The 25,809-nt window shown below is 40.6% G+C and overlaps 1 protein-coding gene across 2 annotated transcripts; it reads left to right on the forward strand.

Annotated features, from left to right (window-relative positions):
• Positions 1-510: 510 nt before the first annotated feature.
• On the forward strand, positions 511-25,449 carry paxip1 (PAX interacting (with transcription-activation domain) protein 1). 2 transcript variants are annotated; one of them, XM_084480632.1, is made up of 24 exons: positions 511-678; positions 1,394-1,528; positions 2,073-2,116; positions 2,230-2,293; positions 2,616-2,726; positions 2,968-3,043; positions 3,139-3,657; positions 5,237-5,352; positions 8,446-8,736; positions 8,836-9,346; positions 9,441-9,535; positions 10,276-10,371; positions 10,476-10,613; positions 10,961-11,082; positions 13,057-13,241; positions 13,535-13,578; positions 16,947-17,008; positions 17,112-17,214; positions 17,536-17,704; positions 18,203-18,303; positions 18,888-19,022; positions 22,849-22,924; positions 24,950-25,009; positions 25,114-25,449. In XM_084480632.1, exons 1-24 carry the CDS (start codon positions 598-600, stop codon positions 25,128-25,130), a joined length of 3,351 nt encoding a protein of 1,116 aa, XP_084336758.1. In that variant the 5' UTR covers positions 511-597; the 3' UTR covers positions 25,131-25,449. The 2 variants fall into 2 exon arrangements, with proteins under 2 accessions (XP_084336758.1, XP_084336757.1); XM_084480631.1 differs by having other exon boundaries at positions 8,446-9,346.
• The last annotated feature ends 360 nt before the right edge of the window (positions 25,450-25,809 follow it).

The raw sequence follows: 25,809 nt of genomic DNA on the forward strand, positions 1-25,809 counted from the left end.
CAGAGCAGCAGACTAAAACAACTCAAACTGCACGTCCACCATTGTTTTCACCACTCCGTCCTCTAACGATAGTTCAGACTTCACATCATGGGCCGCACAAAGTCTTTCAAATTCGGAGCTATGCCATTGGTTGGTCAATTTGTGTTTTAAATTAAAAAATGTTTTTACAGATCCAGTCAGACATATTCGCACGACCCCAAATGTCATCTGTAATCTGGCGGATTATTATCTCCACCCCGGACTGTACTATATCTCGCAACCCATAACGCTACACGTTATAGGGGTGTATTTGGTCATTCTTAATAATAATAAATTATATATATATATATTGGAAAAATGCTATACCGTGACAGAGACGATTCCATGTAGACGTAATAGCGAAACACAACAGATAGCGGTGTTATTTCGACAGAGTAAGGTATCGCATGTTTCGAGAAGAGGCAGCACCCCTGTCCGCCTCGGCATGGTGTCGTCCACTCTGGATTTGGCGCTAGAGCGGCTCTACTGTACGAGCGGCGGAGGAGCGGCTAGCCTCGGGATCTATCGGTGGATCTCCTCTCCGTCCAACGCACCCCGGTCACCTATTCATGGACAGTCATGTCTGACGAAGAGTCGAAGGTCCCTGAGGAACTTTTTAAAGATGTCAAATTCTACGTGGTCGGGGACATTGACGAGAAGGTAAGGCTTTGGACCCTTAGCTCATAGCTTCTTACCTAGCATGCTAACCAGCTAGTTTCACCGACATCTATTGGAGAGGCTAGCCGCTAACATGCTATCGGCTACTGGGGATAAGCAAGCTGCTGTCACTGCCTACATTGGTTATATTTTAGAACTGGACAACATATATGTGACCGTTTTGGCCGCATTGTTTGAGAATAACCTTAATCACTGGTGATGATTCATTTAGCATGGATAAGGTTGGCTCGTAGTGTGACACTTTGATAGCGTCTCCCTCAGCTAACTAGTTCATGTCCTGTTATTTTGAAATACGTAGTTCTAATATAAGTGTGTTGGTATTTTGATAAGCTCCCCTTGTAACAATTAGTGATTGAGGTGCAATCAGATGACCATTGTTCTGCGGGAACTCCATTAATGTGTCAACTTTTGCTTTGATATTCATTTTTATCCACTGTCCCAAGTGTCCAAGCAGAGCAGTCGAAACGCACACAGACTAGACTTGTGGATGATTCCTAGTTGTTGTCTTGTACACTTGTGTTGTACCCATGTATTTAGAACGCAAGCTCTGTGGTTCAGACGGAGCTGTCAGCGCTGTATCACGTTCGATCTACTACGATGCATGTCTCTGTCTTAACAGTCATTTAACCTCCTCAGTATTTGCTAAGATCCATGTTTTGGTTATGCATTTTTGTTCAATCTGCTTTGGCCATTATAGGTAGTTAAGCTGCTTAAAGCTGGGAAAGGCAAGGAGGTGTCTTACAATGCCTTGGCCACGCATATTATTGCAGAGGACGGGGACAACCCAGAGGTGGGCGAGTCAAGAGAAGTCTTTGATCTGCCTGTGGTAAAGGTGAGTTAAAGATGGACTGTCCTGTAGTGTAATCTTGTTCTAAAGAGCGTTGGCAGCCTTCATATATGCATTGACATCTCTATATTAGAGCATTAGAGCATTAGATTGACATCTCTGCTTGAGCTGCTGCCCCCGCGACCCGACCGGATAAGCGGATGAGGATGAGGATGAGGATCTCTATATTAATGTCAACAATAAACACTTAGTAGTTCTGTTATCACAGCTCTTGTTATTTCTCACAAGCCCAAAAATACACAGACACATAATTTGGTTTCAAAATGTTTGCAAAGGGTATGGTAGCAGTTAGGCTATTTTGTTTTAAATAGATGTCTCATTCTTGAAATAAGTTATTCTACACAATCATGGACATGGTAGTCAGTAAAAGGTAATAACATTATAATGTACTGTTGTTAGTGGTTTGCAAATAATAACTTTTTTCAGTCCCGACATGAATGTTTAACATCTCTATATCCTGTTTAGTTGTTTTAGACTGAGTTTTCTGTGCGTACATGCTGAGTTAACAGTTTTCTCTTATTCTTTCTAGCCCTCCTGGGTCATCCTATCGGTTCGCTGTGGAGATCTGCTGCCGTATCCTTTAATAGCCCATTGTTTGAATTGGTTGCAATTGCATGAAAATGCATAATACATATGTACTTGTACATTTGCTATTGTGGTTTCTCCCTTAACAGAAGTTTCTCCAGAGTTACTGGATTTTCCCCAGAGTCAGGCCAGATATTTTTTGGAGTAACAGCTTGTCTTCCAAAAGTAAGAGTTGATCATATAGTACATTGGTGGAAATATCATGAGACAATCATTGTCAACATCTTTGATAAATCTCACTGACCTGACATTTTTTTAGGTATAATCTTACTTTATTTGAGAACCATTTTCTCTACTGTGTTTGTAGCGTGTCCAAAGGCAGAGATTCATAAACAAACATCCAGTTGTACCTTAAATGCGATTTAATTTTATTTTCATATAGATTACTGTATAACTGAATCTATATGAAACTCCAGTCGGACAAGAGAAAACTTTTGCAAATGTGAACAGTTGATTGAATTATGAAAATGTGTTGTTCATGGACTAGCTGCCTGATGACCTCAACGCTCTTTGGGCTTATATTACCTTCTACGGAGGAGACTGCCAGCTGAACCTCAATAAGAACATCACACACCTGGTGGTCAAAGAACCGAAAGGGGTGAGTTGCCATTTAATAAGATTCATTGGAAAGTTGTTATTATTATTATTATTAAAGTTGTGAATTCTTATTATTATTACAACTATTTATGTAAGGAGACGGATCATTAGACTATTAAAACTACATTTTATACACACTCCTTAGCCACCACAGAATTGAGTGGTTTCCCGGCATTGGTTTAATTTGGAATCAGTTCTGTCTGACAGTAACAATGTTTTTTAACGTCTGTTCTTACTTCCAGCCCAAGTTTGAGTGTGCTCTGAAGCATCCGTACATTAAGATTGTTACCCCAGACTGGATCATCGATTCTGTTAAAGGTAATTTCCAGTGAGGACTAACATTAATGTAACTGTTTTTGTTAACTTTGGTTACACCAAGAAGATAAACATGGCTCTGTGCTCAATTTCTAAAGGCAACACCAGAAAGGATGAATTATTCTACCACCCCCGCCTCACCTACATGGAGCTGGAGGATGAAGGGGAGAGTGACGAGTCCTACGACCAGCGGTCCCGTTCTGATGGGAGCAACAGCCCGCGGCCCTCACGCCCCTCCAGCACTGCCTCGTCCTGTGCTGACTCTCCGGACAGCCCCCGCCGACGACCGGGCCCCAAAAAGCTGTCCTCCATCACCTTCACTTCCTCGCGTAAGCCGGAGCGCGGAAGCGAGCGCATGTTCGACGACTCGGACGACGACTCCCCCGCCGAGAAAGAGGGGCGCAACCTCAACTGGACACAAGTGGTCACTCCTGCGGCGATCGCGGCCACCAACGCGGCCAGAAGACGTGGAGCGCCAGCCGGGAACAAAGACGGGGCCCCCCCGTCGGGCCCAGGGCTCGTCGGCCTGGGCACCACGGCTCCTTCTGTGCCTGAGAACGCCACCGCCGCGGATGGAGCTTCCGCCGCTGCTCCACTCAGTCAATCCACACAGCCAGGTCTGTATGTGGCCCGGGGATGGCATTCATCAGGGATGCTTATTTCTTTGCGGTGTGTGTTAGTGATTAACAATAAATTTAAATTATTTCATCACAATTATAGGTTTGAATGTAACTGCACGAATCAGAAATGATATTAGCGCCACCAAGATGTGCCGTTAATGTAATATAATTTTGAGCCTAATATTATTTACTTTGCAAGGAAAACGTTTATTGGTAGAATACCCTCTAGTGGACAGAATGTTTAACAACATGCTGATAGTGGATTTGGCAATGCATAAGCCTGTGTATGCAGTGTTTAGGTACATAGTAGATATTATAAAGAATTTGATTATTAAAAATAATAAGGAATGGGTTTATAGAGGAAGAGTGACAGCTCTACAGCATGAAGATGTAAATCAGCACAAGTCAAGAACATGACTTGATTGACCCATCGAGATCTTAATAATTAATAATATTTGATAGGAGTTATGTATCGCTTGTTTTGGTCACTCAAAGACACTTTACAGTGAAGGTGGGGTAGCACCCACTGGGTGATGCACGGCAGCCAATTGGCACCAGAACGCTCACCACACACCAGCTTGAGGTGGAGAGAGGGAATTAATGAATCAGCCAATTATACAGGGGGATGATTAGGGTCCAGATTGATTGAGTCTGGTTGGGCAGTTTTAGCCAGGACACCGGGTATCCCCTACTCTTTGCCATAAGTGCCCTGGGATCTTTTATGACCTCAGTGAGTCAGGACCTCGGTTTTACATCTCCTCCGACGGACAGCACCTTCCACAGCACAGTGTCCCCATCACTGCACTGGGGCATTGGGGTTGATTTTTTTTTTTGGCCAGAGGGAGGAGTGCCACTTACTGGCCACCAACCGACACCACTTCCAGCAACAACTCGGTGGTCTCAGTTGGTCTCCCATCCAAGTACGAACCAAGCCCACACCTGCTTAGCTTCAGAGATTCAGCTAAGGCAGGTCCTCCATTGGACTGGCTGCTGGCCTTAAGAGGGAGGAGACATCTGCATTGGCTCTAGAGATTTTAACTGAAAACTGAAAAGCCGACGCAATGGCGTTAAAGCAGGGAAAAAAGAGATGATTCTGGTTCCACCATTTAAGACCGCTAGACCCACGGTAACTTTGACACTGCCACCACAGATTCAGAAATATATAAATATATTTTTGAGGAGAACTTTTGCGGTCATGGATTAGGTAGAATGTGACATGTTTCTAAGGTAGTGAACTAAATTTGTGTATAACTTGCTGAAGTAAATGGACAAAATGTGACCTCAACATACACTTTACCTGGTTTGTGATTCTTGTCAGCGTAAACTTTTTAGAAATGTGCGTGAAAATTTTCATACATTTCACAAAATCAATTTTAGTTTGTTGCCCTTATGCTTCTAATGCTAACCCAGAGAGTATCGGTTGCGGCTGCGGTTACTCTGAATTTAAGATCTGCTTGGGTTGCTATAGGAAATGGTGCTTTCATGATCTTGCATTTAACTGTATATCGGCAAAATATAAATTAAACTTAATTTATATAATTTATAAACTTTTTTTCTACATCTTCACGGCTTTTAGGGGTCATTTCAGGTTCGGAGGCAGTTCCAGAATGGAGTCCGGCAGCAAGAACCCTCCGGAATATCACCAACAACTCTGATATGCAGCAAGCCAACCGCCCAACTACAGCCCCCCATGTAAGGAATCATTCGCTACCTCTACTGCTGTTCTGTTGTCAGCATTTGGTTGAAGCCTTTACCTTTTGAACGTCTGAGCATTGTTTGTATGTCATTTTGCAAGTCATTTTGGTCTCACTTGGGCTGTACAACGTCTTATCACCCAATCAAACATTGCCGATGCCTGATGACATCGTTGTGTATTGTACTGAAACGGCAAAAACAAAAAACTACAAATATATCATATATAGCTGTTATCAATACGGAATAATAATACCCGAACTCTAAAATAACAATAGGTATCCACAGATACACTGTAAATACCTAATAATGAATATAGTTGCAAGTAACTATGATTGGGTCCGACAATATGCTGAGCATGGTAGCCATGGCTTGATGAATAAATCATAGTAAACGACATTAGATTTCATGCCGTATCCCACTGTATGTTTAGTCGAGGTCAGGACATGTATGCTGCCGATTAGACAATATTCTGAGAAAGAAGTCTTCCATACGTAGAGGTATGGTGAGCTTGGTATATATGGTAAAATGCCATTGATATGCCTTAAAAGCTGATCGAAAAATATGCGTATCAAAATCACGGCATGCTTGGTAGCATGCCAACTCGTCTCGGAGCAAGATTCCGTGAGCATGCTCACAGAGTTATGGCGCCTTCTGTGGCCAAAGAGGTCCTTTTACTTTTTCGAGACCTGCTTAAGCGCGGTTTCTATACGTGTACCTACTTTGACAACCCCGAGGTGTTTGCCTTGGGAATGGTTGAAGTCAGTGTATTTTCCGCTTCGACTGCTGTTATAAAAAAATATATATTGTTAGCTATCGAAAAATATGACCTAATGGGGAGTTCCTTGATGGGCACACCAAATTTTAGGCCTCTGGGCTTCTCTGAAGCAGACTTGGGATTGGTTGAATAATGGAGGCTCATTTGCACAACGTAATTTTGAATAAACCGGCCATAACTCAGCTATTTAACATTCAACACCAAAATAATTTTGACCAAATTGTGGGTAATTTGGATTTATGGGTCGATTTCTACCAAAAAGAAATTCAAGGTTTTCCAAAACTTTAAGGGTACAGCAAATTCTACCTTGACGTGCGCGGTCTGCGATGTATAGCGTTATAGCACCACCTGTGGTCATAGCGGGACACAACTTTGGAGACTTCCGTTCGACATATGCCTATTTAATTAGTAATTTATCAGCTGTTCAGGTTAGGAGGACTTTCCATATTAAATATTAATATTGCAAATTAATTCATTTTAACAAAAGTCTCTAAAAGTAGGAGCAACTTGTGTGTACCAAGTTTGCAGCTTTTACCACCCCCGATACCAAACCAGTTTGAGGGTTGAGGTTTGGTAAATTTTTGGGTTATTCTGGCCTATCCTTTGCATCCCTTGCTCATTTTCTACAAGTCTGCCAATTATACAACTTTTGTTTGAGCATGTTGTTTTTTGAGATGTGCGATTTTGAGGATTTATTTTTTGATATATGATAAAAATAGTAGCAAGCAAAGATTACGGGGTCCTACAATATGGCGAGTATGGTGGTCATGGCCTAATGAATACATGATAATAGACATTATTTGATTTCATGCCAAGTCTCGTTTGTACATACACAATAATGTATGTCTATACCAACTCAGAATTTACAGGTTGACTCAGATTCACCAGTTCAATCGATTATTCAGTGATTGGTGATTAAATAATTTCATAAAACTTGTGACAGGAGCGAAAGATCCAGAGGCTACATCCAACAGTAATATTACATGATAACCATTGTTTAACATGGATGGATGGATATTAAAGAAATATTCACGTTCTAATCCATAGTCAAAAGCAAAAGGCCAACTTTCGGTCCAACAGTTGGTCCAACTGGTTCTAGCATTGTTAACTGCTGGAATTGATTGATTACATTTCGTGAATATCAGATATCTGTTTAACAATAATAATCTGCAATGGACATTAGACGGTTCTTGACTTAGAGTTGTGTTAATTTATGTCCTTGTGTTGCATACAATCTAGGGCTGCTCGATTATGGAAAAAAATCATAATCACAATTATTTTGGTCAATATTGAAATCTCGATAATTAAAAAAAAAAAATTTGAGTTTGAAAACATATATATACATATATAGCATATATTCATAATTTCCCTCTAAAAAAACACTTTGTAAATGAGAACTTAAAATTTCCACTTAAAAAAAATGCACACAAAATGGTCAAATAGAAAATAATGTCCAGATATGTATCCAGCTGTTCTGCAATTTCTATAAAGAACGGGAAAAAAAAAAAAATTGTTTCAACTCGATATTATATTAGTTTGGTGATTGTTTCACGCCAAACTCAAATTTGCGATCAAAATTTGATTAATCGCCCAGCCCCAATACAATCACACAAATCAATTGCATCCAAAACCAGATAAGCTAGCTCTTTGCGTCGATTACACATCAAGGTTTATTTTTATTTGTATGTTCTCCTCGTGAAAAATAAGTTATATATTATAATATAATTCTAAATATCGGTCTAATGGGAAGAGAGTTGAAGGATAAGCTTTACTGATCTATGCAGACTCCCGCCGGTTCCTCATCGAAATTATTTCTGTGGTTATTTTCATATTTATCATAAATTTTTTGTTCAATGAATGATGCATTTTGCATCGCCAATGTTTTATTGGGCCACGTGAAGACTGGACATCACACTCACAGCCATAATATGTTACAAGGCCTCTTCAAACCTACTCAGCATTGTTGTTGTTTGTTACATTTATTATTAATTGGTGCTGAATTATATTTAGTAAATGGCTTCCAAACAAATAACTGTACATGTTCTTGATGTTGCCATATTGTTATTTGTATCCAAACAACTTCATGGGAATTATAAAGTGGATGAGATGCTGATGAGATGCTGGTAATGCAGCACTACCTTTGAACTAAATTTTGACAGATACCAGCTGGATTTTAACTCAAGCTAAAGTAGCATTTGAACTAACTAGAAGCAGGTCTTCATAACTTCCGGTTCCTACTATTAATGTTTTTTTCTGAAAAGCTGAATATATTGGCTATACTGCATTTTCTGCTTTCTATTTTGCTTTTCATTCAGAATCTGACTGGTAGTCAGGCAAAGCCATCAGACCAGCAAACCAATCGGAGCCAGGGTTCCACCCCCAACAGCAACAATTCTCTTATTTTCCACCAATCAAAGGTGCCTGGTGCGCCTCTCACAGCTGAGCTGCAGCAACAGTTGTTACAGCAGCAGCAATCACATCATGTTGCGCAGCAACAACACCATCAACAGTTGCCACAGCAACAGCAGAATCCTATGTTACACCTGAAGCAGCACCAGATGATGCAGCTTCCGCATCATCAACAGCACCAGCCTCAACTTCCACAGGTTGTGCAGCAAGGATTTTCACAATTGCCCCAACAACAACAACAACAGTTTCTGCAACAGTCACAGCAGATCCATCAACAACAGTTATTTACTCAACAGCAGCAGCAACAACAGCAACAACAGCAGCAGCAGCAGCAGCAGCAACAGCAGCAACAACAACAGCAACAGCAGCAGCAGCATGCCTTCTCCCAGCAGCACCTGCGTCCTCAGCAGTTGATGCGGCCTGGACTTCAGCAACTGCAACAGCAACAAGCGTTGCAGCAACAACTCCAGCAGTTTCAGCAGCAGCAACGTATGCAGATGCTACAGCAGCAGCAACAGCAGCAGCAGAACCAACAGCAGAAACAGTTACACCAGCAACAACTGCAGCAGCAGCAGCAGCACTTCCTACAGCAACAGCAAATGCAGCAGCAGCAGCAGCAGCATCACATACAGCAAATTCAACAACAACATCTGCAGAATCAACAAGCTTTGCAGCACCAGAACCAACAGCACCACCAGCAGCAGCAGCAACATTCACAACAACAGCCACTCCAAACATCGGTGCAGCCTCAGCAGCAGCAGCCACCACAGATATCCCAGTTGTTTGGCCATGAACCAGGCCAAGAGAGTGAGTACAACTGTAATACAACTCTAGTTTAAACTGTAAGAATGAGTCTGTGTTGTAGCCAGTGCCTTACTATTCCTGCACTCTTAACTTTCAGTTCCAGAGGATGGCTTCCTTCTAGGTTGTGTGTTTGCCATTGCAGACTATCCTGAACAGATGGCTGACAAACAGCTTCTTGCAACATGGAAGAGGGTATGTGTGTAAAAAAAAAAAAAAAAAAAAAAAAAATTCAAATGTGATCTAAAGTGTAGAAATATCTAGTATTCTGCCAATGTACCATCGCCCCTTTCACATATTGTTCCCAGGTTAATACTGGGATCACCTTTCCGGGGCCGCTAGTGATTTCCAGTATTCACACATGCATATTTGCTTAAGAACATTTTAGTCTTGCACCCTTTCACACGTGACATAACCATGCCGGAATAGATGAGCCAAGGGACAGTCCAGCAGATGGTGGTAATGCAGCACTTATAGATGTCAGCTGCGTATTGAAAGGAGCTCCCTTATTTCAGAATGTGTCCAGTTCCCATGATTGAAAAAGGTTTGCCAAGTTAGGATAAACAGTTGCTTACTCAACTGCTTTATTTCATAACACAGAGGTACCAGCAGTCATCCGGAAATGTTACAGCAGGTGATATGTCGATCCCTGTTCCAATTCACAAATGACCCAAAGCAGGAAATCGTCCGGAACTTTAGAGTGAAGGACAAGCATGTGTGAAAGGGGCTTAAGGCTATATAAGATCTTTGCAGTGGTTGTCTGGTAATTTTGTGATTGTTCTGAATGTTCTAGACTTTGCAGTATTTTCTATTTTGTATTTTCTGCAGAGGTATACAACACGTGTAGCAGTAGGGGTTCACAAACAGACAGAACGACATGAAGGATTGGATTGCATTGGCCCTTAAAAATAATAATCCAAAAACATTTTCTCTAGGTTATCCAGGCTTGTGGGGGCACCGTTGACTCCTCTCTCAATAGTCGTAGCACACATCTGCTCTGTGAAAGCCAAGTGAGCAGCATGTATGTCCAGGTAAGTGCTTGGATAGTTGAACTTCTAAAATGGTGAATTTTCTATAGATACTCATACTTGTATGTGTTGAGTGGTTGACTGTTAATCCCACTCATCAACGCCAGGCACTGAGAGAGGGGAAGCGCTGTGTGACCGCCCACTGGCTCAACACCATTCTGAAGAAGAAGAGGATGGTTCCCCCTCACCGAACATTGCACCTGCCCTTTGCCTTTCCTCCAGGAGCCAAACCCTGCTCTCAACATGTAAGTCCCAGGGGAGGCTCTCTCTTGAGATGGGGCCACTGATTTTTGTTTGCATGGTTATTGTGATGTTTTCAGAATCCCAGGCCGAATACTAAATAAATGTGGTATTGGTACTATCAGATGAAATCTTTTCGATGAGATGCATTGTTTTTATATTAATAAATGTAATCTTTCAATTATGGCAAAATGGGAAACCTTAAATTGAAAAAGAAAGTATATAAGGTATAAAAAAGTTAAAATTGTTGAATAATAAGTAAATCAACTTGAGATAATGACATTTATACATTTTCTAAACTATTAGTTCTGTATCTGCTTTCTGAGAACTAACTACTCTACTGCCCTGTTAGATTATATCGTTGACGGGCTTCGTGGATACAGACAGAGATGACCTAAAGCTAATGGCGTACCTGGCTGGAGCCCGATACACTGGTTACCTTTGCCGCAGCAACACGGTCCTCGTCTGCAAAGAGTAAGTTGAACAGGGCAGTTGGTCACACATAAAGTGTCTGTCCGTCTGTCTGCATAGAGTACCATATTAATGTCCTTTTACATCAACCACGTAAAAATGATTGTAAAAAAAAAAAATTCAAAACTATTACGTCAGTTACAACGCCAATATGCAGCATTTTCTAATTATAATCATTGCGCCACTGAAAAAGAAAGATGGATACAACTCTCAACCCCATAAAGCCTAGTTAAGATTAGCTTTTTATTTTCATAAAAATATCATGTATTTAGAGAGGATTCAATTATAATGGAGTTTCCCTTTTTAATCGTTTAAAATTGTGTAATGAATGGCAGTTTGCAGATGAAGTGATATGATAAATTGGTTTGTCTTGGTGTGCATTTGGAACGTTGTTTAATACATCCTAGTTTTGGAGATGTTCGTTTTTGAGGTTGTTTCCCCGTTCAATAATAAAAAGTAGACTTAACTTTCGCCGATATTTTGGCGTAATTTGGAATCCAAAAACAAAACTGTTGCGATAGCACTGCACACCGTTATGTTATCAAAAGCAACCAAAATTCACGTAGCGCAGTCCAAGTAAACATTGGCTTGTAGTGATGACTGCTATCGATCTATCAATTTGATTTCTTATTTTATTGACTGTTACTATGTTAGGCTGAATGGAGCCAGGTGGAAACCCCAATTGACAGAAAGACAAATTTAAGAACAAGACATCTTTCTTCAGCAGCAACAGCTTACAATGTTTTGAATAAATAACTATTATGGACTCTATTTTATTGTTAAAATGGAAATGAAGATCAAACAAAAACAATTAACAGCAAAATAAGATAGTGGCATTGAGCAACAGGAGTGTATGCAGCTGGGCTGCAAAAAGGCCACAAGCATTATTTTAACGGTTCTTCCTCAGCATGTCGGCCTTTTTTCCTTTTCTGGTCATCGTTCATCCAGAATGTTAATTGTTCACCACAATTAATGCTCTGCATCCACACACACCTTAGAGTTGTTCTGTATGTGGCAGAAAAGCTAAACTTTCTCGTGGACACTGCAGTCAACCACTGCCCAGAGAGCTCCACACGTCCACACAAAACCAGGCCACAGGTGCACCTTGGTCGTGACGTCTGAGCACCTCAGAAAAGGTTCTCAGACGGCACAAAAAGAATAACGCCCACTCGCTGCAAAGTGGAACGTTAAGAGTTTTGGGGAGAATGGCAAAAACATAGGATTTTACCCCTTTTTTCTCTAAATAGTGAACTTATGTCAGTAATAGTGTTAAAACGGCATAGATTACTATGTTGACATCATATAAGATGAATGACCACGTTCACTGGTTCAAGCATGTCAATAAACCAACAAACTAATTTAAATAGCAAACTACTATATGTCTGTGTCGCAATAGCCATATTATGAAATGTAACAGGGTGGCGTTTAGAAAGGAGTATTGGCTGCACAACGCCTCTTGAGCCTACGTTGTTTGGAGAAACTAGCGAAAATGCATCTGAATGCGAGTTATATAACTAGCAATATTTATCTAGCCTGAAATAAAAGAAAACATCTTTCCCAAACCTGTCATATACTGATAGCAGTACCGGGTACGTTGAAGCCTATCGATACTACAGTACAAGTATATGAATAATTCAGCCCCGCGGTGTGTTAAATACTGGGTTTGGGTGCCTAACGGTACGAACCCTACTTATACGTTTGTTTGTTTCATTTAGGTTTCAATGGTTATGCTAGACTAATATTTGTATACACATATAATTTTAATAATATATATAATCTATTATAGACTAATATCTTCTAGGATTGTGCCAAATGACTGCTTTCTCACATGTTTTAAGGCCTTACGATGTCTTTCACTTGGAAGGGGGCAGGGCCGAGATACGGGCACTCTCGGGGAGAAGAGGTGAATGGACAGTGTACATTATGGTTATTTTCTCTAATATGCTCATGTCCCTATGTACATCTCCGTCTCTCCAGCCCCAGTGGTCTGAAGTATGAGAAGGCCAAGGAGTGGAAGATACCCTGTGTCAACGCCCAGTGGCTTTGTGACATCCTGCTGGGGAACTTTGATGCTCTCAGGCAGATCCAGCACAGTCGCTACTCTAACTATAACCACGCTGAACCACTGGTGCCTAACCAACTGCTTGTGCATAATTTACTGGGTATGTATGCATTCATATATATTTGCACTATCGTCTTTGCTCTTTGCTGCTGTAACACAATATTAAAAACAATTATCAAAAGTGAAAGAAAAGCAACCTCAGATTACCTTTTCCAACTATGAACTATGACCCCTGGTCTGAAGTGTTTTCCTCATTATCAAATTAGCTGGCTTGAAAAAATTCTGCTGCTTTGCAGAATTTACATTTGTAGCATACTATCCATGGACTGCTTGTCTACTGTGATGGAACTTTTCTATGTGGTTGATGTTATCATTTGTTTTTTCTTAATGCAGGTGCCTGGCGGAGTCCAGTCAAAGTCTCTGCAGAAGCACTGGCGGTAAGTGAGGCCTGGCTTTATTCTGTGCAATACTTCAGCCTACAGGCACCATGTAGACGTTTTTTAATTTATTTATGAACCTTAAAAAACTAAACCGGTGCCAAAGTGCACTACAGAATATGTTGTTCACACACAGACAATAATCATGCAGTCAAATTCAGGAAACAATAAAAACAGGAAATAAAGTGCAAACACAAAATGCAAAAATCAGGAAATAAATTGCATACCTAAATACAAAAAACATTACATTTAGTGCCGGAGGCAAGTGAGTAAATCTAAATATATTTTTGTTAACACCATCTGACTGATTTCATATCAGCAGGCCGATTGTTCCAAAAGTTGGATGCGGCAACGTAGAAAACAGGTGGCCTAAAAGCCTTACGGCAACAGGACCTATGGGGCCTGCTAGTGTGGTGGGGGAGAGCGGGTCAGGGATGTAGGAGCAGTACCACGCAGGGCTTTAAAGGTAAGGATTAGCACTTTACATTTTTACTTTTTAGAATCGTTCAATTTGTTTGGGTAGTGGGATCCAGTCCAGGCGTCTTTATAAGTGGCTTATCTATATCTTTCTTAAAGCAGGGTGGGACTGCCCAGACTTAAAGGAGCTTTTTAAAATGGCCAGTACTCAGGCCAATGGCCTCAAAAGGCAATGGATGATTCCCATCAGGTAGAATACAATGATGTTGATCCACGGACAGAGCTCTTTTGGATAATAACTAAAGTGTTTTGGGTATCTCATTGTCGGCACTAGCCTGACCTCACCAGACCATTTCGCAAATGCGCATTAGTCTGAAACCATTTTCGATCTCAACGGGTGCAGGCGAAAATGCCTCTGGACGCAATTGGAAAGACCTACCACCAATCAGAGCAGCAAACCTCTCACATCAGTTACAGACATCTTTGTTTAAAGATGGCACTCCCGTGTTGCACTCCTCTGTTCAGTCGTCACATTAAACCTGCACCATAAACGAGTGTAATTGGTACGAGCCAGGCCAGGTCTGCTAGAAATATGTCTGAGCAGAAGAGGCGCCGGACATGTATGCCAGAGCAAATCAGCATGAGCACATGATTCATTATGTTCTCAGGCTATGTAGGCCCTATATCATGACTCATTGATTGGTTAAACATACCCCCAATTAAAATATGAGTACCTCGAAGACAGATACCTCAATGTAACATTGAGGATACATTGAAGATATTAATCATGTGTTGTCTTTGCATTAACGTTATTTATAAGGGGATGTGGGTTTATGAGAGTTTATTGGGTTGGATTATTAGAATTCTCTGTTTTGAAACTAGGCCCTCACCCACACACAGAATAATGTAATAATACTTAAACTTTTATTTACGTGAATAAAAGGCTACCATTTGCCCATCGTCGGTGGCTACCCCATAAAATCTAATGAAGGAATGAAATAACCAGTAAAGCAGGAACAACCCTCAGTCCCTTGCGACTCCAAACATCCCCTCCTTTAACCATGACAGCATCTTGACAAACAAACACAAATATAAACATTAAACATGTTGTTTTTACCTCAATCTAGGATGTCATCACTGCATTCAGCAGAGCTCGTCAATGTCAAACTCGCTGTGTGTTTCAAATCAATGCTTTGAAATAATACGCGTAACAATATTCCTGAGAGTCTGAGACTACTAGTTTTGGAATCCCTTGACTAAACTGTGGGCACAGATGAAGACACTTTAGGCAGGGGATAGGATAACTAAAGAAATGTTTGTCCTAAGACAATAAAAATATGAATAAAAACGATTCCTCCTAAATTACGTTTGGAAGAATAAAAAAATATCAGTTAATGTTGTAGCAATATACGAGCAATGTCTAAAAGTTATGTTTCCATGAGATTGTCCTCAGTCGACTGGCTGGGCTATTCACAGACGGTGTGTTGATGAGAGAGAGATGAAATCAATGTATGGGAAACTGCTGTAGACTAAAAAAATAATAATATTGAGTCGCCAAATATACAATGTTGCGGTCCGGATGAGATGATCCACAGGCCGGTTCTGGTCCTGCACTGTATTTGGTCAGATTAAGACCAACGTATGTGCTACCTTTTCAGCATGAGCACATGATTCATTATGTTCTCAGGCTATGTAGGCCCTATATCATGACTCATTGATTGGTTAAACATACCCCCAATTAAAATATGAGTACCTCGAAGACAGATACCTCAATGTAACATTGAGGATACATTGAAGATATTAATCATGTGTTGTCTTTGCATTAACGTTATTTATAAGGGGATGTGGGTTTATGAGAGTTTATTGGGTTGGATTATTAGAATTCTCTGTTTTGAAACTAGGCCCTCACCCACACACAGAATAATGTAATAATACTTAAACTTTTATTTACGTGAATAAAAGGCTACCATTTGCCCATAGTCGGTGGCTACCCCATAAAATCAAATGAAGGAATGAAATAACCAGTAAAGCAGGAACAACCCTCAGTCCCTTGTGACTCCAAACATCCCCTCCTTTAACCATGACAGCATCTTGACAAACAAACACAAATATAAACATTAAACATGTTGTTTTTACCTCAATCTAGGATGTCATCACTGCATTCAGCAGAGCTCGTCAATGTCAAACTCGCTGTGTGTTTCAAATCAATGCTTTGAAATAATACGCGTAACAATATTCCTGAGAGTCTGAGACTACTAGTTTTGGAATCCCTTGACTAAACTGTGGGCACAGATGAAGACACTTTAGGCAGGGGATAGGATAACTAAAGAAATGTTTGTCCTAAGACAATAAAAATATGAATAAAAACGATTCCTCCTAAATTACGTTTGGAAGAATAAAAAAATATCAGTTAATGTTGTAGCAATATACGAGCAATGTCTAGAAGTTATGTTTCCATGAGATCGTCCTCAGTCGACGATCACTTCACTCAGCCCACCCAGCCACTGTTGATGGATACAATTTGCCGACAATCAGGATTGAGTGAGCATGGAGAGGCTGGGCTATTCACAGACGGTGTGTTGATGAGAGAGAGATGAAATCAATGTATGGGAAACTGCTGTAGACTAAAAAAATAATAATATTGAGTCTCCAAATATACAATGTTGCGGTCCGGATGAGATGATCCACAGGCCGGTTCTGGTCCTGCACTGTATTTGGTCAGATTAAGACCAACGTATGTTCTACCTTTTCAGTTATGCTTTTTTGCAGTTTCAGTTGCGTGATGTTCCCTAAAACTGATCATCTTTCATTGTGCATGTAAACAAACTTGCTGTGGTTGTATGTCCACAACATAGTCACTAGATGAGCGGTTTTCATCAATTTCACAACCATGCTACTTATTTAACCAATGAGAGTTCTCAAACTGCTGTGCATATCCGCTTGCTTTTCAGAGCCTCAAGCTGATACAAAAGCAGAGGTTGACTGACTCCCAGCCACCAAGCAAAAAAGCACGGTTGGAAAGCCTCTTTTTATCTTGGTTTCTATTCATAGTCACTATTGCCTTAAACATACAACTCAGAACGATATTGAAGACTTCTTTTTTTATCTGTTTTAAGGCTTGAGGAGATCCAATCACCCAATCAGAAGCTCACTCCAGAGTCTACACCTCATGTCACTTTCACAGGTTTTGAGCCCATTCAGGTGCAACAGTACATTAAGGTACAGTAACGTTTCAGTTTCCCTTTTAACCTGATTTTTCTGTATGTTATGTATGTTAAGAAAGCACATGGATGTATCTTTACCATATCTGGTAAACATGGGTACCTGTTAACTCTTGAAAGCCCAGAGTATATTTAAGGGGTCTGGATAAACTCTAGGGGGTACACCCTAAATATGAGAAACTTGGAATGGTCCTTTTGTATTTCAGCATAGTCTTAAAATGTTGCCAGTTCTATCATATTGCTGAATCTTATATTAACTTAATCCTTCATGTGCTTTTGAAATGCCACTGTTGGTGCTCACCTCTACGTTCTCTTGCAGAGAGTACATGCCTTGGGGGGTGAGCTCTCCGACAGCGTCCATAAACCCACCCACCTGGTCGCTGGCCGGGTGACGCGCACCGTCAAGTTCCTAGCATCCATGTCTGTTGTCAAGCATATTGTTACACCAGAATGGCTGGAAGAGAGCTGGAGGAGTCAGAAGTTTGTCGGTAAGTGTGGCTTTTTGTATACATGTCATGTGTCAGGACCACTTTAGACCACCGACATACAGCTCCTAAAGGCCCATGCCCAACAGGCTACAAACCCCTGCTCACTGCCGACTCTGTGATCAGGGCTGAAGGTGTCTGATGGTCTGTCTGTAGCGACGCCCACCCTGGAGTCGGGAGGGGATTTAAAATTAGTGGCAGGAGCCTTAATGGTTTGAAAATGCTGGTACAGGTCAAATCAACTTTGGGATAAGATAGAATTTTAGGAATTGAAAAGTTCATCGCCAATGTAATTTCATGTAAAAAATTTGCTTGTTCATTTCTTAAAATCAACATTGGATGTGTAACTTGAATTATGTGAAATAAAAAATGTGCATATCACTCAGTAACCTCACTGTTATATACCCCATAAACAATAACTACACATTCATGGTATGCTGATGCCTTTATGTACGCTTTATGTCCTGATTATTGGTGTCTAAATCGTTTTTCGTACTCCAGACGAGCAGAGCTACATACTAAGGGATGCAGAGGCCGAAGTGCTGTTTGACTTCAGTTTGGCTGATTCCCTGAAGAGAGCCCACACTACACCACTCTTTAAGGTTGGTTTTCTTTTACTCATTAAAAGGGGTTCAAATCAAAACAATGCCAAGTGCTAGCTTAGCATTCCAAGTGCTAGCTGCTGTCATCTCTTTTAATAGGCTGTGCCCCGTGGTGATTTGTGTGTCACGCAGTACACTGTCACTAGGGGTGATCATGTCACTGTCTACTAAGAGCTTAATTTAAAAAGATGAGTTTGTCATGACTATTCGAATAGCCTACATTGGTTTGTCTGTGTCATTTGGATACTATGTTCGATGCACTATCTCCGTCTTCTGAAAATGTGACACTGCTAGCGCTGCTGTTTTAGCTGGGCTAGTACTCAGAGGCTGCCCAGCCAATAAAAGTTGTTTTTTGACATATGCTTATAATTTTTCTCCCCCATAATTGATGGAAATTAGGGTTAATTATTCCTTGAACATTAATGATTCCTTGAAATTAAAAATGATATTATGTTAATATATTATAAATTATATATAGATCATATTAGTGGCTTGTGCAAATGTCGCTTTCCATTTTCATTTGAATGGGTACATGATTTGTGATTCTACATTTGATTGAGTTGGTTTGTTCCCTGTGGTCGTAGGGGAAGTACTTCTACATCACCCCAGGGATCTGCCCCAGCCTCGGCACCATGAAGGCCATCCTGGAGAGCGCTGGGGGAAAGCTTCTGCCCAAGCAGCCTTCCTACCGCAAGATCATGGAACACAAGCAGAACAAGGTTGGTACAGAAAAAACAACACATTGTACATTTGTTCATTTAGATGACCCAATGACGTATCAGAGGAAGTAACACTTTAATTCATATTTCTTCAAGAAAAACTCTGACCAAAATAAAATACACTATACTTTAAAAGTTGATTGTTTTTGTCTCCATCATCTCAATGTGTGACGTCACAGGAATGGTTTTGACTGCTGTCGAGTGCAGCATAAAAGTATAGGTCATGTACAACAACCATGCAGATGTTGTACCGTAATGAATTATTGGTTGATTATTATTATATGATATGGGGCTATCATAGACATATTGGTTTCGGTTGAAATTCTGACAGTTCAGTCTCCTTAAATAGCACATATGAAATGATGCAGGCTTAACGCCACCAGATGTAAAAGTACCGGCATTCTGGCACTGCTGCACCGTGCTCCTACAGGCTCCATAATAGCGTTTCAGATTAGGGCTGGAGCCACGTTGACGTTGTCCTTTTTGCCTGATTCATTTTCTGAAACGGTTTGATTGGTTGAAACACGTCTTATTTGAATAACGCCTTGAAAGCTAAACTTCAATTTCACAAGTGGTGCAGAGGAAGTCAGTGGCTTTCGGATCCAGTCTTGGTCCAAGTCCAACCTCGTTATGACAAACTGCTTTAATGTTAAGCAGAATATTTCATTGTTCTGCTTTAAATCTCAGTGTTTCCCATAGCTGTCAATCTTCCTCTATAATCCCATTAGAATGTCAGTCTTTATTAGGTGAGTGCTGCATGCAGCGCTCAACTATTGTTCTTCTTAGGCTTTCTTCTTTCTTTTTCTTTCTTCATTATTCTCTACACATTTTGGGACCCTACTCCTTCCACAATTTTTCACGTAGAGACTCCATTTCACTTATGAATTGTTAATATTAGCTTGGAATCGTGCGAGGAAGGAGGAAATGAGGAAGGAGGAAATGGACTGCACATACAGAGATATCCCTCTCCACTCAGCGGTTAGGTGTCTAAGCTGCGGAAAGGTTTTGGAGCGGTTTGTTGGCCGAAAGTTGTGAAACTTTCTGTTTCTCACGGATATTATGCGCACCTCAACAAGCTGTCTCCAACTGCAAGGTCCAGGGGAAACTGTTTTGGACATGTTAGACAAATGGACGGCTTTAGTTGGATGGCTAGCAATCTTTTTTAAGCAATGTGGCTGCCTCCACTTTCCACTGCTTCAGACAAGTAAGGGAGCTGACCTTGCACCACAGCATCAGGACCACTGAAATATGCAAATACATAAGCAAGCTTGAGTCAGAGTTTGCAAGTTCTCTTTCCCGACCAAGCCCAAAAGCTTTGATGGAAATGAATTGGATTTAACTCTAATAGACTGGATTGGATGCACAGGACATGGACACACTTTAGTCGCCATTTCTGACATTTGCTCCAAATGCCATAGGTTTAGCCTAATTAGTTACAAAAAACCACATTGCCACCCAGTGGATATAATCTGCATTACACACTCAATTCAACGTGGGGAATACAGCCAAAGATGGGTTTTGCCGAGTTTTTATAACAGTAATTTGATCAACATAGATGGTAGACCGGTTACAATGTACGTTAATGTTGATATGGCACACTAATTAACAAATAAACATTTCAAACTGGCACTTAATGGCAAAAAAGTGGGGCTGACCCCTGGTATACACAATGAGGGTCACCAGGCCCTCGTTAAGGCCACCACCTCTGCTGCCTGAACTGATTAGATTATAATCTTAGAACCTTAGAATGATCACAAAAACATTAATAAGAGGAAAAACGTATAATAAATGACAGTGAATTGACGTGTTGCTCCTGATGCGCTACAGATGTGGCCGTAGAGAAGGTCAAAGCTTTGCGAGGCTACACAACATTATGCTTTCAATCAACAAACTGATTGAGGAATGGCGAGAAAGATGCCTACTGCACAAGTTAGTTTTTTTTTCTAAGATGTTTTTTGCATTTTTTTCAGCTTTATTATAGAGAGGAAAGGGTGGGAGACAGAGGGGAGGACATGCAGTAAATGACCCAGGCCGGGTTCGATCCTGGGTCTCTGCGATTAGGACTGTGCCTATATGGTATGCGCCTTAGCCCAGTGCACCACCGGGGCACCCTGCACAAGTTTTATACTTAAGTATTGTTTGATTCAGAGTCAGAGGATGACCCTCTTGATGAAGGGGAAGAGAGCAAAATTAAGGATGTTGGTGGTGAAGGAGAGATGGGAGATTGTATAGCCATAGGGGCTGAATCGAGCGCAGACAGATTCAGAAACCTAGCTAGACGGCCAATGTTCAGTGTATATATAGGCGTAAAGTTGCTTGTAATCTTGATCATTCATGAATTTTAAGAAACAGGGTTTGTGGAAGAGAAGACACAGCTTGCCTACGGACAAAAGTTGAATCAACTTTTGGAGAACCGCAGCCCAACGTCACGCCATAGAGGCCAATCACATCAGCCGGCTGTAGCTACATACTGCCCACCTCCTGTGTGGCTCTACCGGGCTGATGTTGAACACCTCCTGTGTGGCTCTACAGGGCTGATGTTGAACGCCTCCTCTGGCTCTACAGGGCTGATGTTGAACACCTCCTCTGGCTCTACAGGGCTGATGTTGAACGCCTCCTGTGTGGCTCTACAGGGCTGATGTTGAACGCCTCCTCTGGCTCTACAGGGCTGATGTTGAACACCTCCTCTGGCTCTACCGGGCTGATGTTGAACGCCTCCTGTGTGGCTCTACAGGGCTGATGTTGAACGCCTCCTCTGGCTCTACAGGGCTGATGTTGAACACCTCCTCTGGCTCTACAGGGCTGATGTTGAACGCCTCCTGTGTGGCTCTACAGGGCTGATGTTGAACGCCTCCTCTGGCTCTACAGGGCTGATGTTGAACACCTCCTCTGGCTCTACAGGGCTGATGTTGAACGCCTCCTGTGTGGCTCTACAGGGCTGATGGCAGTTTATTGTATGGATGGCAGATGATGATTCAAGGGCTGGTGCTCCCATGTTCCCATGCAGGGGAAATTCATGAATGATATCAAGATTAAAAGCAACTTCACAACTTCATACACTGTAAACATGATCCACGTTATAGATGCAAGGCCCTCGTTTTTTACAGCGGGTGTCGCGAAGGTGCAGGTGTACTATAAGATGAATAACTACATTTATATCAGACTAAACTTTGAGGATACATGACATAGTTTTACTTGAATTGTTTTTATTTACTAGTGTTTATTAGGGGTGGGAAAAATAATCGATTCTTCGACGCATCACGATTCTCTCTAGAACGATTCCGTCTCGATGCAGAAAAATTAATAATCAAAAACATTTTAAAAAATTATTATTTTTATTAATTTGTTCGCCTGCTGCAGAGCACTACAGAAACCGAGTTTATCTAATATAAAATATTAGATAAGGTAATTCATCTGTTGATTGTCTTTAATGATCATCACACAAGTAGGAAGTGATTAGCAAACTCTGAGTAGCAAAGTCAGATGTATATATATATTTTTTTGAAATCCCGCATGGAAATGTACATTAAAAAAAAGGTTGAATCGAGATGCATCGATAATCATTCGTTGACCTCTGAATCGGAATCTAATCATGAGGTTCCCACCCCTAGTGTTTATAGTGTATTATCTCCACATATGTATGCATTGAAGTTGTTTAAAGAACTGGGATACATTTTAAGATATTTTGCAACATAATGTTTGAATATTTTTAATTTTTTTTATTTTTTACCTGGCCAAAAGCTGGTTATTCCCAGCTGAGACGACCTGTGATGTTTGCTAGAAACAAACATCCTCATTGAGTATTACTTCTATATTTTTTCTACAGAACCTTCCAGAGATTCTTCTTATTTCCTGTGAAAATGACCTTCATCTTTGTAGAGACTTCTTCCTGAAGAACATTGGTAAGAGTCAGAAATCACTCCACACTCAAGAAAATATATCAGACCTTAAAGGAGCATTTCACTAGTGGAAATATGAATCTGTATTGAAAGTGGGTCATATATGTAGTCGAATAGTAACATACATTTCTAATTTGGTGCCTTCTTGACCGAGGAAAGGCAGACAGTGACTTTTTGGCTCCCACAATGCCAATCAGCGTTCACTCCCTGAGTGACGTAACATAACAGCCAATCAGCGTTCACTCCCTGAGTGACGTAACATAACAGCCAATCAGCATTCACTCCCTGCAGTCCAGATTTATGGAGTGTTCCAGATGCCTCGGACACCAGCCTTCCGAGTTGCAAGTGGGGAAATCTCCCAGCTTTCTTGCAGCATTTCACAGAGGCACGCCCCCTTTTGGTCCGACCTGCTCTAGTGAGAACGTGACGTTATTTCCTGGCTTGCAGTACTTAGTGTTCCCGTTTCTCATTGGCTAGTCATTGTTATTGTTAGCTACATTAGCCTCTTTAGCAAACCAACTCAAAAAACAAACAACTTTACATTGCATTGCACGCACAGCAATGCATAAATTGAAATAAAGTAGCAAAGCGATTTTAAATGCTCTTATACACTTGATTACATTGCTACGTTATTCTGGTCACCAATTTATGCATTGCACGGTCTTGCTGTGCGTGCAATTCAATGTAAAGTTGTGTTGTTTGTTTTCGAGCTGATTTCCTAAAGAGGCTAATGTAGCCACTAGCCAATGACATGGCACGATCACAAAGACAAACGGGAATGCTAAGAGACAAGACAGGAAATGACGTCACGTGCAACTCGTAAGGCTGGTGTACGAGGCATCGGGAACAGACCTGACGCAGCAGGAGGACAAAGTGATCGTTGCCGTTTGCGGACTCCCGGAGCTCTATATCTAAATAATCTAATATTATATATTATATAATCTATAGGTATCTATATAATATAATTAACAATTATTCGCCGACGGCTCCGTAAATAGTGAGGAATAACCCCCGAGACCGAAGGTCAAGGAGGCTATTCACGGAGCCTGAGGTGCATAAATGTTTTAGTATATACTACACGTGAACACTCCAAAAATAAACAAGATAACACTTTTTGCCGGGATTTATTTGTTTTTTTTAGCGTGACGAGACAACGTTTATCACGTGATAAACAATATCCCGAGTTTGAGATCTCAATTATGGGATATTGCCCAATATCCCGAGATAGCGAACCAATGAAATTGTGCCATCACGTGTTCACGTCAGGTTCAGGTTCACGTGTAGCATATACTAATATATAATATCATGGCCAAAAGCTGTGTACGCTATTATGAATTAAAAACTGTGTCTGGGTTCTCGGACGTCTCTTGTCCTTCCACAACAAGTAAAGACTCGTAGTGGGGGTTATCTCAGCCATGGGGGAGAAGGAATTGGGGAGAAAGGAACTTTGGCTTTCACTCTCTGAAGTCCAGATTGAACCGTGACTTCAGATTGATGTGGAAGGACCAGAGACGGTAACGTCAAAATCCATACCGTAGTGCAAATTCACATCGGTGTACACTCTATACCGTTTATACCATACACCCCTAAGTCCCACCCACTGGCACTGATCTGTAATAGGTCTGTAGCGTCAGTGGGTCCAACCCCCTATAGGCGGGTTTGAAAATGAGGAACTAGTGCTTGTAGTTATATATTTATATATAACTATATATAAATATATAACTATTATATTTCCTGCTTTAAATTACGCAAAAATCATAATTTTGCGTAATTTAAAGCAGGAAGTGTTAGAGGTAGAAACGGATATCTCCCATCTCTGGGGAAAATGAGGAAATGATGCACGACCATTTGAAAATATGACCGGGTTTCTAACGATACAAAGCTTAATGCAAATGTGTTCATATCTTATCCATCTGAATATCTACACAATTAAAATAAAATTGATATTCGTTATAGCCTAGTAGAAAACCCAATTGAAAAACAAATGCACACAATCTGAAGGATTTTCCATCTTCCCCTCACATCCAGATGTACACAATGCAGAGTTCATCTTGACCGGAGTTCTCACCCAGAAGTTGGACTATGTCTCATATCCTTTCAAAAAGTGTGTGTGTCTGTCTGTCTGTCTGATCCTCAATTCAAGTGTAAATATTATGAGTAGTCAGATGACAATTCTTTCCTTGACAATCTCACATATAAGTTCACTTGATGGCAGAAGACGGATGCAAGCAGAAGGAGAAAATGGGTGAAGACATATTGCTCTCCTGATCTTCTTTCCTCTGATGTAGATCTTTAATTTGTGATGTACAATATGTCAACAATTCCAGATTTAGATTCCATTTTTGTACTGATGAATGTCAATGGCTAAGTCATTTTTGTAGATTTTGAGTGTGAGGATTGAATGGATGTTATTTTTGTGAAATTATTGTCTAAATTATGTACATTTTAAACAATTTGAAATACAAAATAATTTGAAGTTTTAGTAAACACATGCTGCTTTTGAAAATAAAAATACTGTTATGAAAAGACTTTGCGTACACTTTAGTATTTCCCTCCCAAATTGTTTGTGTATAAATCTGCTTTTCTGACCTGTAAAGTATAACTGAATAAATGTCACATTTTGGATAAAAACATAGGTATATTTTCTTCCGTTGAGCCAACATTACAAGTTGAACAGTGTAGGTAAATTAGGTGGCATGAAATTGTGTTTAAACTGAATAATTTAACGGAAAAAAAAAAAAAAAAAATTATACACATGTTACGTAAACAATTTATTAATGAAATCAAACCACGTTCATTCTGAACTATAAACAATTAATAGGTTTTTTTCCCTGATAAAGAGAAAAAAAAAATCATGCTGGCATAATTGTACAAGTACATTTTGATGA

Source organism: Micromesistius poutassou (assembly GCF_964030765.1).
Source record: "Micromesistius poutassou genome assembly, chromosome: 16".
In the NCBI taxonomy this organism is placed as follows: Eukaryota; Metazoa; Chordata; class Actinopteri; order Gadiformes; family Gadidae; genus Micromesistius; species Micromesistius poutassou.